Consider the following 12,925-nt stretch of genomic DNA (forward strand, 5'->3'; position numbering starts at 1 on the left):
TTCGCATTGCTCACTGCTCATTGTCGATATGTATTGTCATTGTGTCTCATCTGACAGAGCCACCAGGCCAGAAGCCTGGGTCCCAGAATATGGATGTTTTCTACTTGAGCATTGTGACGGGGACGGAGTTGTGAATGGGGATATACTTTGGAGCTTACTGACACAGGGAAAGCGTGTCCTTTGTTTTCTGGTCGTAGACTCTACCCAGATGATTCATCTTAGATCATTTATTCAACAAATATTTGTGTGTCTCCTGCGATTTCCTTCCCACCGTGCTGGGCCGTGTGGCTCCTGGGACAGTTGGGGACGAAGCAAGGCAGATACAGTATTCTGTCCTTCCTGTGCTCATTTATTCTTGACCCAAAGATTCCTAATGGGCAGTGACTGTGGGACTCTTTGCCGAAGGCTGAGTGACTTTGGTCTGGGAGCGGGGGAGTGGTTGCCGTGACTTACCTAGTGGGGGAAGGAGCTGATGTAGACAGGTGGCTCCACCTATTGCACAGGGGCTGCGAGGCTCACGCTTGACTAGCTGTCTTGCTCCTTGATCCCTGGGTAATAAGAGAATTCTGAAAGGGAGGTGTGGCTCAAAGTTAGTTGTCACCGCTGGAGCGGGGTGCTGCCAAGTTCAGTTTAAATTAGTGAAATGGTTATTATGTGTAATAATATTTTCTCTTCTTGCTTCTGTGTCTGGGAAACACCCGGGAAGTACAAAATGATGAGCGGACTATGGCCATGGAGGCGTCCTGAGGAGGCCCGCACTCTGACCCTGAGACAGGCCAGTGAGCCAGGACAAGTAGAAGAGGGAAACTGAGGCAGACAGTTCAAGGAAGCAGTTTAATCTCCAAATCCTGTCTTCCCTGTCCTTCCTAAGCAAGGACACAAGAATACATGATTTGCACTTTTCCTCCCCACCCAGAGGGAAAATAGCTGATACCACCCTACTAGGGAGACAGCAGAAATCCAATTCGCAGCATTTGCACCAGCCCCACCCAAGGAGGGATGTAGCCCGGGCAGTAAATCTCGTTGTGCACATCAGCAGAAAGCTGATGAGCATCCTGTTGTGACCCCCCCCCCCCCAAGAGCTCCCTTAAACTTCCAGCCTTTAAAAGCCCTCAGGACGAAGGACCCAGGGCAGGCTCCCTCTGGGGCACACCTTTCTTCCCCATTTCTTTCTCAGGTGTGCTTTCCCCCTAAGTTCTAAGGGTCTCCATGTGACTTGGGGAGCAATGGGCAGTGGCAGCTCTTCCTGGCTGACCCCCTGAGCCTGCCCTCAAGGCCTTTTGTTCTCTGACTTCCTGGTGAGCCCACAGTAGCTCCGCCTTTGTTCACTCCCCTCAAGGTGAATCGCAGTCTCAGTGAGCCAGCCCTGTGTAAGCTCCCTCCTGTTGCTTTTGCAACCCTAAGCCCTTCCTTGTTTCACCGTCCCAGCTATAATAAACACACTCTCAAAACCATCTGGACTCCTGTTGTGAAATTGGTATCTTTCCTACCGGAAGCCAAGAACCCACACTCTGCAGGCTCACCGAGGCAGACCCTCTCCCAACCCGGTTCCTGTCCAGTAACAGTCTGGGTAAGAATATTCATAACCAGCACAGTATTTATACACAAATGGCTTTTTGAAACTTCTTTCTAGAGTATCATGTAGACGTTGGCTTTCTTAAGAAAACTGTCAAGATTTTTATGCACTCCTAGTTGCTGATTCTCTTTAACTGTGTACTGTTTCACTCCTCCTGGCTCACATTTGTAAGTGAACGTCTAACTTGATCAGCCTTGAAGCTTCAGTGAAGTCTCTTGACAACTGTGTAGGTCAGTGTTAAATTTTAAAAAAGGGGCTTTAACCTTCCCCCATCAGCCAGTGTCCTGGCCACCTGTCACGCCCTCCTCCTTCTGTTCAGGAATTGCCTCAGGCCAGGCCAAGGGATCCTGACTCAGTGGGCAGAGGTCAGGAGGTTTCGCTCTACTTCTATGAGAAAAGCAACTCCAAGTGCCTTCTCAGGTCCTGTGTTCTCAGTAGAATCTGCCACTCTCCTGAGGACAAGAGCAAGTCACGACAGGCCGGAGGAAGCTGTGTGATCGCTGCATAGGAAAAGCAACAGAAAACTGAGAGCTGAGGAGAAGGTAGTGCATCAGCTCGAGGCAGAAATTGCCCATCTGTTACGAGGGGCTCCACTGTGAGGTAAGAATGTTCAGCCTTGCTCCCTGTGGTGAAATTGAGGGCATAAAATAGCCCACAAGCCAAAGGACATTATAGCAGAAGGTAAATGATGATTGCAATTACCCTCAGCAGTCTAGAGAGTGGGCTGCCTGTGCAGACCACACGCGTGGTGTGTGGACTCAGCTTTTTGCTCATTCATGGATTTTTGGGGTCACCTGTCAGGGCTGGGAGATTTCCAGGCGGAGGGAATTGTCCCAGGAGAAGCAGTGGCTTGAGCGCAGTCTCTTGTGTACCCTGGAGAGTGAAGGTATGTGAGTCAGGAGAGTCTGTAGAGGTGTAGCTGCTTCTGAGTCACTTCTGTTGTGTTGACAAACCTGTGGACTTGAAGTTTGTGCCCGGACAGCTGTGCTTTGTTTTGGGCATGCACCCTTCTCTGAGCGAAGGTGATTTTCCACCCTCTTACTAAAGCCCACGTCCTGGGACCAACAGGCAAGTGCTGGAACTAACACTATGCGTGCTCCGGTAGTTCCCCATCTCTCTCCTCTGCACAGTTTTTTACTCCCCTTCATGCTAGAGCAGTTGATTTGTGTTTCTGAACACTCTCAACAACAGCCACACTTTGCCTCCAGGGCCTGCCAGCCTCCTCAGTGTGAACAGTGGGTGGAACGCTTGAGATTATGATATTACTTCCTCTTTCATTGAAATAAGCTAGGTTCTCTTTCTTCTGGGAAATAATCGGAGTCTAATGAAATGTACATAAAGCAAAAATCCCAAATGTACTGAAAATTTTTGTAGAACAAGTTCATCCCGGGGAGATGCTGTACCAAGCAAGTGTTTGCTTTCATGTAGAAAAATGTATCCAGTGGCACAGATGCATGATTCAGCTTTTGGAGATGTGGGCATCTCTTGTGGTCCATTCAGACCTGTGTTCCAAATACTGTGCACTGGCTGACACTACAGGGGTGAAAAATACAGAGAGTGCTCTGTCCTTCTGGTGTTATTGACCAGTGGGAAAGGTGGACAGCAGTCTGCGGTTTGCCCAAAGAAATAATAAAATCTGATCCCATTAATGAAATTGATAAAATGCCACACAAGGGGTGCCATGGGTAATACATCCAGGACATTGCCCTGGAGGGTTAAAAGGCAGAGATTTATGCGTTCTAAAGAGAAACCAGAGTGTGCCTGGAGGGTTACGCTAGAGCTAGCTGAGCAGAGGTGCAGTGGGGTAGAAGGAGAAGGAGGCGTGAGGGACATGTGTACAGGGAGGAAACCGGGTCTCTTCAGTGAGCTGAGAGGGAACAAGTGTGGCCCAAGGGTACAGGCAGGGGGAGATCAGCTGGCACCGGGAGGGCAGGATGCAGCTGATTTGTAAGGAGCTTGGTGGATGGGTCAGTTGCCATCTTTTTTTTTTTTTTTCTTAAGTCCTCACCCTAGGATATATTTATTGATTTTAGAAAGAGGGAGAGAGAGAGAGCCTAATGTGCTGGCAGCCTGATCAACTTCCAGCTTCCACACCTGTGAGAAGGTGGCTGTCAGGTGTTCTCTGGCATTTTGTGAGGCAGCCCCGAGCTGCCTAAGATGCCAGTCCCTGAAATGCCTCTCTGAGGCTCTACCTGATTGATTCTGAGGCTGGCGGTCATTGGCATGAACCCCTGGACTCCATCTCCACGGCCACTTGGTTTGATTGGAGATGCCATATGCAGAGCGAGCGGGGGCCTCTCCACTGGATTGCGGAGAGGGGTGAGGGGCCCCATCGGATCCCGGACTCATCAGCCTCTAAAGCCTAGAGAAGGCTTGTGGACCCCCTGCTGTCTTCAGAAAAGGTCCAACTCCTCACGTGCTCTGTAAGGCCGTGCTGAGCCCACCCTGCCTGACCTCCAGCCTGGCCTCCAAGCTTTCTGTTTGCAGAGTACTCTGTTTCTGGAACCTACCAGGCCCCTCTGGGCTTGCTGCCTCTGCCTGTGGGCCTCCCGAGGGCAGCCGTCCTGAATGTCCCCAGGTGGGACTCCAGCTCTCTCCTCTGCCTGTCAAAGAAAAAGCAGCCAGACGGGAGAACGTGCGAAAACAGGTTTGGTTCAGAAATGATTGCGATGGGTGGGCGAGATCTAGTGGAGCTGGGCTGCGCTCAGTGGCAGCACGGGCAGCGGGGCTTCCCAGCCCGGGGCAGGGCAGCCTCCGTGGGTGGGAGTGACGAGGGGGATCCCGCTGACTCCACAGGGTTCTTGCCAAAGGCGGGCCAGGCCAGGCAGACACCAAACTTGGAGGATGGGGGGTTTGATCAGATAATGAGGGGGGGTTCTGGCTCAGCCCACTTAGCAGGATTCTTGCTAAAACTGGGCAATGCACAGATGAAAGTCCAAAGGCTGAGGTCTTGTTGAGAAGGGGGTTCAGAGAGATTCTTGGTCAGGCCCACTCACCTCCTTGCTGGTGGTCCTGGGGGCTCTGATCCCTCAAAGGTTCGTTTTTCCTATTGTTGAACCCTGGGCCCCTGGGCACTGCCTGCCACACTGTTTTTTTCTTAAATTGAATTTATTGGGGTGACATTAGTTAATAAAGTTGTATAGGTTTCAGGTATACAATTCTATCATACATCATTTGTCCATTGTATTGTGTGGTTACCACCCCAAGTCAAGTCTCCTTCCATCCATCGCCATTAATTTCCCCTTTACCACCTACCTCCCCCCCTTCCCTCTGGCAGTCACCATACTACTGTCTGTGTCCGTGAGTCTTGTCTCTCCCCCCCTTTTTTTTTTTTTTTTTTTTTTTGCTTAATCCCTTCTCAGATGAGGTTTTCTCAGGCAGTGGCAGAGCTTGGGGTGAGGCCGTTGTGTTCTCTTGTAAGGGCTGTGGGTTCCACCAGAAGTTCTTCCAGCAGGATGTACGCTGTCCTTAGCTGGACAGCCTCACAGGATGGGCACAGAATGCTCCCAAGGCCGTGCTGGTGGGGGCACTTCCTAGTGAAGTTTCCTGCAGCCACCGCCAGCGTGAAAGGTGAATGATGAATGTGATTTTTGTTCACTGCTCTTGGCTGAGCTGATGAGGTGACATGAAAGGCAGAGAAAGAAACCATTCCTCACTGGGTTGGGACATGTGAATTTCCTTCTCACCAGGCTCCCTCTAAACACCTCTGCTTGCAAACCCCCGCCCCTGGCTGGGCGACGACCCACAGCATCCAGGACAGCTGGTGTGACTGGCCACACCCAGGGGGCGCTCCCGTTGGGCCCCCGCGGAGGGTAAGACAGTTCTTACATGGGAGAGGGGTTGAAATAGAGTTGACGATTTGTTTTGTTAAGCAGGAAAATTAAAAGAATTGCAAGCACTATTACCATTTTTTTCATAAAATTAAAAAAAAATCTTTTACCAAAAAGAGTGGCAAAAATGTGCTGTTCACTGTCCCACTTTGGTCAACTCCCGTCCTGACTCCCAGGCCCAAGCTCAGCCCTGGCTCTGTCAGAAGGGCAGGTCAGATAAAAACGACAACCACAGACCTCAGAGTGACAGGAAAGGGGGGGTGACCTTGCCCAACACCTCGGACACCCACAGTGCCGTTGTCTTCCTGCCCCTCAAATTGCTGCCGTCGTCAGTTTTGAAATGTGAGCGTCAGGCATGTGGGCCTGTAGAAGACCCTGAATGCTGACCAGGAGTAGTACCCTGGGGTCTGACGCCTTAGATGGGGAAAAAATTACTTTCTTATTTTTGTGAACCTTTAACTGAAATTTAGCCCTTCTTCCATCATGATTCTGGGCACAGGAGCAGTTTCCAGGGGCTGCAAAGTACCACACACTGAGGAGCTTAAACAGCAGGTACTTACTGTCTCCCAGTTCTGGAGGCTGGAAGTCCAAAACCAAGGTGTTGGCAGAGCTGGTTCCTTCTGAGGCTGTGAGGGAGAGTCTGTCCCATCCTCTCCCCAGCTTCTGATGGTTGCTAGCCATCTTTGGGTTCCTTGGCTTGTAGAAGCAGCACCTGAATCAGTGACATTGTCACATGACATTCTTCCTGTGTGTGTGTGTGTGCGCATGTGTGTGTGTGTCTGCATCTAGATTTCCCCTTTTAAGACACCAGTCAGAAATGGATTAGGACCCACCCTAATGACCTCATTGTAATTGGGTCAATTTCTGATCTCCAAATAAGGTGGCATTTTGAGGTCCTGGGGGTTAGGACTCTGGCATATGACTTTGGGGGTCAGACAATTTAGCCCATAACAGGCACGGAAACCACGTAGCAGTAGAGTCTGTGCCTTTGTCTCCAAAAGAAGTCACTGATACTTTCACATCGTAGTGCAGTTGTGGATGTTTCCCAATGAGCTCGTGCCGCCTTCCACATGAACAGAGTGATTTGCCACGGAGCCAGAAGTCATTGGTGGAGACAGCAGCGAAGAGTGGCACAGTGGCACCACTCACAGTGGCACAGAACATTGTCCAGCGTGCTTTAAACGCATTTTGATAAATGTATTTCAACATAATTGATTTCCTTTGTAGTCCTAAGTGTTTTGTTTTTATGAACTGTGTTAAGAAGTTCGTGGTCTCTGAGGCCTGTCTGGAAAAAGTCCAGCCATTGTTAATATAACGAGAACAGTTTGCGCAACATCAATGTAACCTGGAAGCCAAGGGGAGTGGACTGGAATGCACATGTGTGAACAATGACGACTTCACTGTACTAGTCAGTGGGGGCGGTAGATGTTGTTGAGTGAGCATGTGTACTGTGTGGCCTTCACATTCAAAATGACTGAGTGAGCAGAGCAATGAATCTGCATCAAAAGGTCACTCACTGTCCTTTTTGGTGGCCCCCAGGCTGAGTTCTCTCTAGGTGCCCTGGAGCATCTACAGGCGTGGCCTGGGATGTGAGCCACCAGTCAGGAATGAGGCTGTCAGAGCAACTTGCAGACCACCCTTCCTGCTGTTTGGGTTTGGGTCATCCTGTGGACAGGACACTCCACTTGTCTGTGACCGGGAACGTGTGGGCAGAATGCTCTAGCAAGGTGGGACTTGAAGGGGAGAACCGAGTTGACATTGCTGAGTGCCACCCATGCTATTAAAGGGCACACTCTGCCTTGGCCGATTGGCTCATTTGGTGGGAGCATCGTCTGTACACCAAAAGGTTGCAGGTTTGATCCCCAGTCAGGGCACATGCCTAGGCTGCAGTTTCGATCCTCGGTCAGGGTGCGAGGCAACCTGTCAGTGTTTCTCACACCCATGTTTCTCTTTCTCTCCCTTCCTTTCTCTCTACAATCAATAAACATCCTCTGGTGAGGATTAAATCAAAATTAAAGGGCACGCTTTGGAAAGAAGTCACGACAGAAATAATTACGGCCCAGCATCCAGGGCCTTCTAACCCTCCTGCGAGGGAGGCATTGTTCCCCCAGTTGGAGACGAGGACACAGGCCTGGCGCATTGTGGACCCCGTGCCAAGTCACACCGCCACTGTGGCCACACCGCCTGGGAACAAAGTCTCCCCTTCCACACCCCCGTCTTCCCATCCCAGCAGCCTGCCTGACGTCCGCAGCGGGGCATTTTCTTTCCGCTCTGCAGCACCTTTAGCTGATTCCCAGTGGAAAGCGGAGTAGGTGCTGATCTGACAGGGAACAGCGTTTCTTCATGTCACTCGGTCATTTCTTTTCCTCTGGGCCCCTCTGTCCTCCCTCTCAGGTAGGATGGCATTTTGAAGACACAGGCACTGAGTTGAGAATTGATGGGTTTCTTTCTTCTCCATGTCAGGTTCTTTAAGCGTCGGCCACACTGTGGTCGTAGAGAAGGCTGACTGTGACAGGAGGCATCGGACTGTAACTGACTCACGTCTCTGAGCAGCGCTCCGAGTGCTGCTAATATTGTACCTTAGGCCAGAGGGGACGCTCGGACACATGCATGATGTTATTTTTGTCAACAGGTGAACCAGGTAGTGGAATCTGTCTCTGTTGTACTCATTTTACAGATGACAAAAGAGAGACCGGGTGAGGCTGTAATGTCCTTTCAAGGTTATGAAGGCCAGTGGTACGGTGATGCTCTAGCGAACAGGAAGGCTCAGTAGGTGGTGAAGAGCTGCTTGGGAGGCAAGAGTGATGTGAATGACGCTACTCTTTTTTTGTTGTTTTTTTCTTACAGTGATTCTGAGAAAGAGTGCCATCATTTTCAGTGAGCTAGCCAAGCCAGAACTTGAGAGCGCAGAACAGCCTGTGCTGACAACAGTTTGGAACAAATTTCCTCTTGGAATGTACCCTGTGGCTTAGCTTTCAAACCAGTGGTTCATCTTACTCAGGAGAACGTGAGTTATTTGCTTTCTTAACGGTCTGACGTTAACATGAATCATCCTGTATTTGTTGAGAACAGAGGTGGATGAGCGAAAGATGGCAGACTCGGGTGATTTGAAGAAGTAACCTAAAACAGTAAAATTACAAACCACCACTAGCAGGGTGCGATCCAAGGCAGTCATACAAGTCAGGAAACTGGTCTTCTTCTTTCTGGGAGTAATGAAATGGTGCTTGGTTCCGTCAGAGAAGAATGCAGATGGTCCGCACATTCAGTTCTAGAGCGAGTGGTTTCCAGTCTTGCAGGTGATCCCGCTAGACATATTTTTAGACTCAGAGAAGGCAGAGCTGGAAGGGGCTAGTGAGAGATGTGGCTGTGTATCTTTCTAGAAGGGGATGGTGAAGTGGGGGGGCTGGCCCTGGGGCCAGGACCAGCGTCCATTCCCTGTGGTCCTGATCGTATAGTGTGGAGTGAATGGCCCCAGCAGCCTAACTGTCAAACCGCAGCATCTGATCTGTGTGCGGTGAGATCCCAGAGCTGCTGAAACGCCAGCCACGAAACACGGGTCTCTTCCTCCGTCCCAGCCTCCCGGGATAAAGCTACCATGCTCCCCTGCTTTCGAGGTGTAACCGTTTGATTTTGCCCCTTTCAGATGGCTTCCGTGAAGATGAGATGGATGTACATTTCCCTTGTGGTTCTGGGAGCCCTTTGTTTGTATTTCAGCATGCACGATCTGACTTTCTTTAAAGGAGAGTTACTTGTTTTCAAGAAAGACAGCGGGAAGTTCCTCCAGCTCCCAGACACCGATTGCCAGCGGGACCCTCCCTTCCTCGTGCTGCTGGTGACGTCATCGCCCGAGCAGCAGTTCGCTCGCCTGGTCATCCGGAACACGTGGGGAAAAGAGGTGGTTGTGAGAGGAAGGCGGATAAAAACGTTCTTCCTCCTGGGAACCAGTGCCAGGAAGAACATGGTGGAAGTGGTGGCCCAGGAAAGCAGGCGACATCGCGACGTCATCCAGAAAGACTTCGTGGACGTTTATTTCAACCTGACTCTGAAGACCATGATGGGGATCGAGTGGATCCACCACTTCTGTCCGCAGGCGGCGTTCGTGATGAAGACGGACTCTGACATGTTTATCAACGTTCACTATTTGACTGAGCTACTGCTGAAGAAAAACAGGACAACCAGGTTCTTCACTGGTTTCTTAAAAATGAACGAATTTCCGATTCGGCAGAAGCACAGTAAGTGGTTTGTCAGTAAGTATGAATATCCGTGGGACAAGTACCCGCCTTTTTGCTCCGGCACGGCCTACGTGTTTTCCGGCGACGTGGCGAGTCGGGTGTATAATGTTTCAGGAAGCGTCCCCTTCCTTAAGCTGGAGGACGTCTTCGTGGGGCTCTGCCTCAAGAAACTGGAAATCCGCCTGGAGGAACTTCACTCTCAGCAGACCTTCTTCCCCAGCGGGCTGAGCTTTTCCACCTGCCGTTTCCGGAAGGTCGTGGCCTGCCATTTTGTCGGGCCTCAGAAGATGCTGATCTACTGGCGGGCTCTGGAAAGTTCCCTGGGAGAAGAGTGTCCAGCTGAGTGAGGGGAGCCCAGGGGCACATCTGGACGTGCTTCTGACAGTCCACGGTGATGGTTTTTGAAAAATCTTGGGATGGCATTGCTGAAAATTGTCAGGGGGCAGGAAGGGAGTGAGGAAGGGAGATGAGGAAGGAGAGGGAGGAGAGGAAGGAGAGGGAGGGTGACGTCATAGAGTGTTCCAAATCCAAACTAGAACGGAAGCTCAAATGAAACCACTGATCAATTCGGACTTAGTGCCCAGGCAATAATAGGCTCCCCCTCTGAGTACCTCCACCATTGCACTAGGTGTTGGGTGCACACCTGCGCTTTCTCATTTCAGCGGCCAGCGTCCACGTGAGGTGGGGGTGTTACCATTCCCATCTAACGCAGGAGGAAACAGCAGCTTTGGCAGGTACAGGAACTTGTCCTCAGGCTCCCAGCCAACAAACGTCAGAGCAGGGAGGGAAATCGAGGGCTTGAGGATCCAGTGGGTGCCCCCGGCTCAGCCCACCCACCCCTTGAGAGAGAGTGGTGGTGAGGAGGCTCCTAGTGCAGCCTTGCTGCTGGTGCTGCCCAGTCCACGTCGGGAGTCCTTCCTCAGCGCCCAGCGCTGTGCTCTCCTGTGCTAAGACTGGGGTGAACACATGCATCTGGCTGCCTTCTTTCCTGCCATGGGTCCGGGGGGCGGGGAGGACACTGCGTCCCTGTTAGCAGCGTGGCACTCAGGTCCTCCCAGAGGATAGCCTGCCATGGCTGCAGCTCAGTCCCTGACAAACCAGTTTTTATAAATTTTGCTTCGAAATCACTGCAAAGCCTGGCCTCTTATGTGGACTTGTTGGCACACACTGCTGCCTCCCCAAGAGCACGGTATCTACTCTGAGCCACCTGGGCCTCCTGTCTGTTTGCTCCAGATGCTCTGGGCTGTGCGTTAGGTCTCTAAGTTCACACCGGAGGGCAGTCAGGCGCAAGGCTTGGTCGGTGAAGTATTCTGGGAGTTTTTCCTGGGATTCAGGTGGGTTTATGTTAAGACCCTTTCAAGGTCCCCTTGGACACTGATTGCCTCACTGAGCCCTGTTCAAGTGAGCGGTTGTCCTGTGTCTGTTGCCCAAGCCTGACCCAAGTTCCATCTTTGAACTTCTCATGTGGCCAAGAAACAGCTGAGTTTTGTGGTGTGGAGTTCAGCCTCCCATGTCCTCCCAGAGGATTATGTGAGCCTGTTGTGCAGGGTTGTGTGAAAACAAGGTACTTCTTTGCAAGGGCCTTGGGCCATTCAGCCACTGTCCCGTTACATGCAGGTCGTCTTGCTGCTGATCATAGGAATGGATGGTTCTTAGTGTTTACTTTATTGGACTTGACTTTACTAGCACTCAAAGCAAAGGCCTCACGTGGCTGTGTAACGTGTATGTGTTGGACTAAGCTCTGACCTGAACTCAGGAAGAGATACGTGCTGCAAACTGGCCACGGCCATGCTGAAGTGCAGTGTGAGGTCTGGTGTCCTGTTTTGCACAGTGTGTGTGTGTGTGTGTGTGTGTGTTTGGATTGAGCCACTGCTTTTTAGACGTGTTTTCTTCCCCTGGCTGCTCTGAATGTGCTGGGTCATATTCAGAAGAGCTGCCTTTTCAGGTGGGAAAAACAGGCGCTGTGCGTGTCTTCTGAAGCCCAGGTTTTGCCAGGGCCACATCCCTCAGTCCCGTAGGATGGGCCGCCTCTGATCCCATAGGTAACGGTGTTGGTTGGGCAGTAAGGCTGGTCTGTGCTTAGATGTCCACTTGTCTGGTGTGTGTGTCCGTGTGGCCCAGGCCAGTCAAGCCAGCCCCTCTGCACTGACAGCTTGGGATCCAGCTATCTCAGCGTCAGCCGTGACCCACGCATGTGCAGGCGCTACCTTCTTCCTTCTGTGCTTACAGCAGCGCCGCTGGGAGGGCACTGCCAGGGTCCCTGCTTTACCGATGTGGAAGCCGAGGCAGAGAGAGAGGGTGACTAGCTAGCTTGAGGTTACGTGACTGAAAGTAGCAGAAATAGCACATGAACCCACGCTGCTGGGGGCACCACACGTCGGTGACACACAGGCCTGTGGCCCCAGGCCATCAGTATCCAGGAGGATGCGGGAACTCCCTCCCTGCTCAGGCTGCTCAGGCCCCTCCCGAAATTTCCTCAGTCTCCCACCGCCACCCACAGCCACTTGCCAGTGTCTGAATCCCTGGACCCTGCTGTTCACTGGACTGCCCAGGCACCAGCTCCTCCAATTCCGGATTTGATCTCCAGCTCTTCTCACCTCCTCTGGAGCAAGACTCCTGCCCGGGCTTCCTGCCCACCCTCACCGTCCATTTCTCTCTCTGTGGTTCACCCCACAGGCATGCAAACGTACTGTCATTTCCCCCCTAAAAAATCACAGCAACCTTCCCTTGACACCTCGTTTCCAATTTCTGTTCCCTTTGCACTTTGTGCCCTCAGGGGAGTTACATATATTTGTCTTCTGAAATCCCTCTCCTCTTGTTCCTGACACCCCGTCTAATCAGACTTGGGTGACCCCCCACTCCATTAGATGGTGTTCATCAAGGTCACCAATGGCCTCCGTGGCTGGGTCCACGGTCAGTTCTCAGTCCTCATCTTGCCAGAACACACGCCTGGTCTTGCTGTTCCCTGCCCAGCTGTCCTCACTGGCCACCGGGACACCCGATGCTCTGGGTTGTCCTCCTCCTTGCTGGGCACTCCTCTTCCGTCTCCTTTGCTTGTCGTATCTTCACTTTGACTGCCAGTGTGGGCATGCCGAGGGCCCAGCCTCGGCCCCCCTTTCTTCCCTGGCTCTGCTGTGTGCTCTGGTGGGCTCATCTAGCCTCGGGATTTTAAATGTTCATCATTGTTGATGACCCCCTGTTTGTCTTCAGCCCAGAACTCTCTCTTGCTCGCCATCTTGTACATTGCACTGCGACCTTGACATTGCATAAAGAGACCATCCAAAATG

The 12,925-nt window shown here is 51.7% G+C and overlaps 1 protein-coding gene across 7 annotated transcripts in view; it reads left to right on the top strand.

Annotated features, from left to right (window-relative positions):
• The window catches only part of B3GALT5 (beta-1,3-galactosyltransferase 5), a 27,964-nt gene extending 15,630 nt beyond the window's left edge, over nucleotides 1-12,334 (top strand). For 4 of the 7 annotated variants that reach the window (XM_053917256.2, XM_053917260.2, XM_053917265.2 and 1 more), the window contains 2 exons: nucleotides 8,254-8,413; nucleotides 9,050-12,334. In XM_053917256.2, the coding sequence (XP_053773231.1) occupies nucleotides 9,050-9,985 (936 nt within the window). In that variant the 5' untranslated portion in view covers nucleotides 8,254-8,413 and the 3' untranslated portion in view covers nucleotides 9,986-12,334. Of the gene's footprint in view, nucleotides 1-1,441; nucleotides 1,571-1,879; nucleotides 2,258-8,253; nucleotides 8,414-9,049 lie in introns of those variants that run through there. The other 3 variants (XM_024559778.4, XM_045195936.3, XM_045195934.3) reach the window with 3 other exon arrangements.
• The last annotated feature ends 591 nt before the right edge of the window (nucleotides 12,335-12,925 follow it).

The sequence above is a fragment of the Desmodus rotundus genome, chromosome 2 (assembly GCF_022682495.2).
Source record: "Desmodus rotundus isolate HL8 chromosome 2, HLdesRot8A.1, whole genome shotgun sequence".
NCBI lineage: Eukaryota > Metazoa > Chordata > Mammalia > Chiroptera > Phyllostomidae > Desmodus > Desmodus rotundus.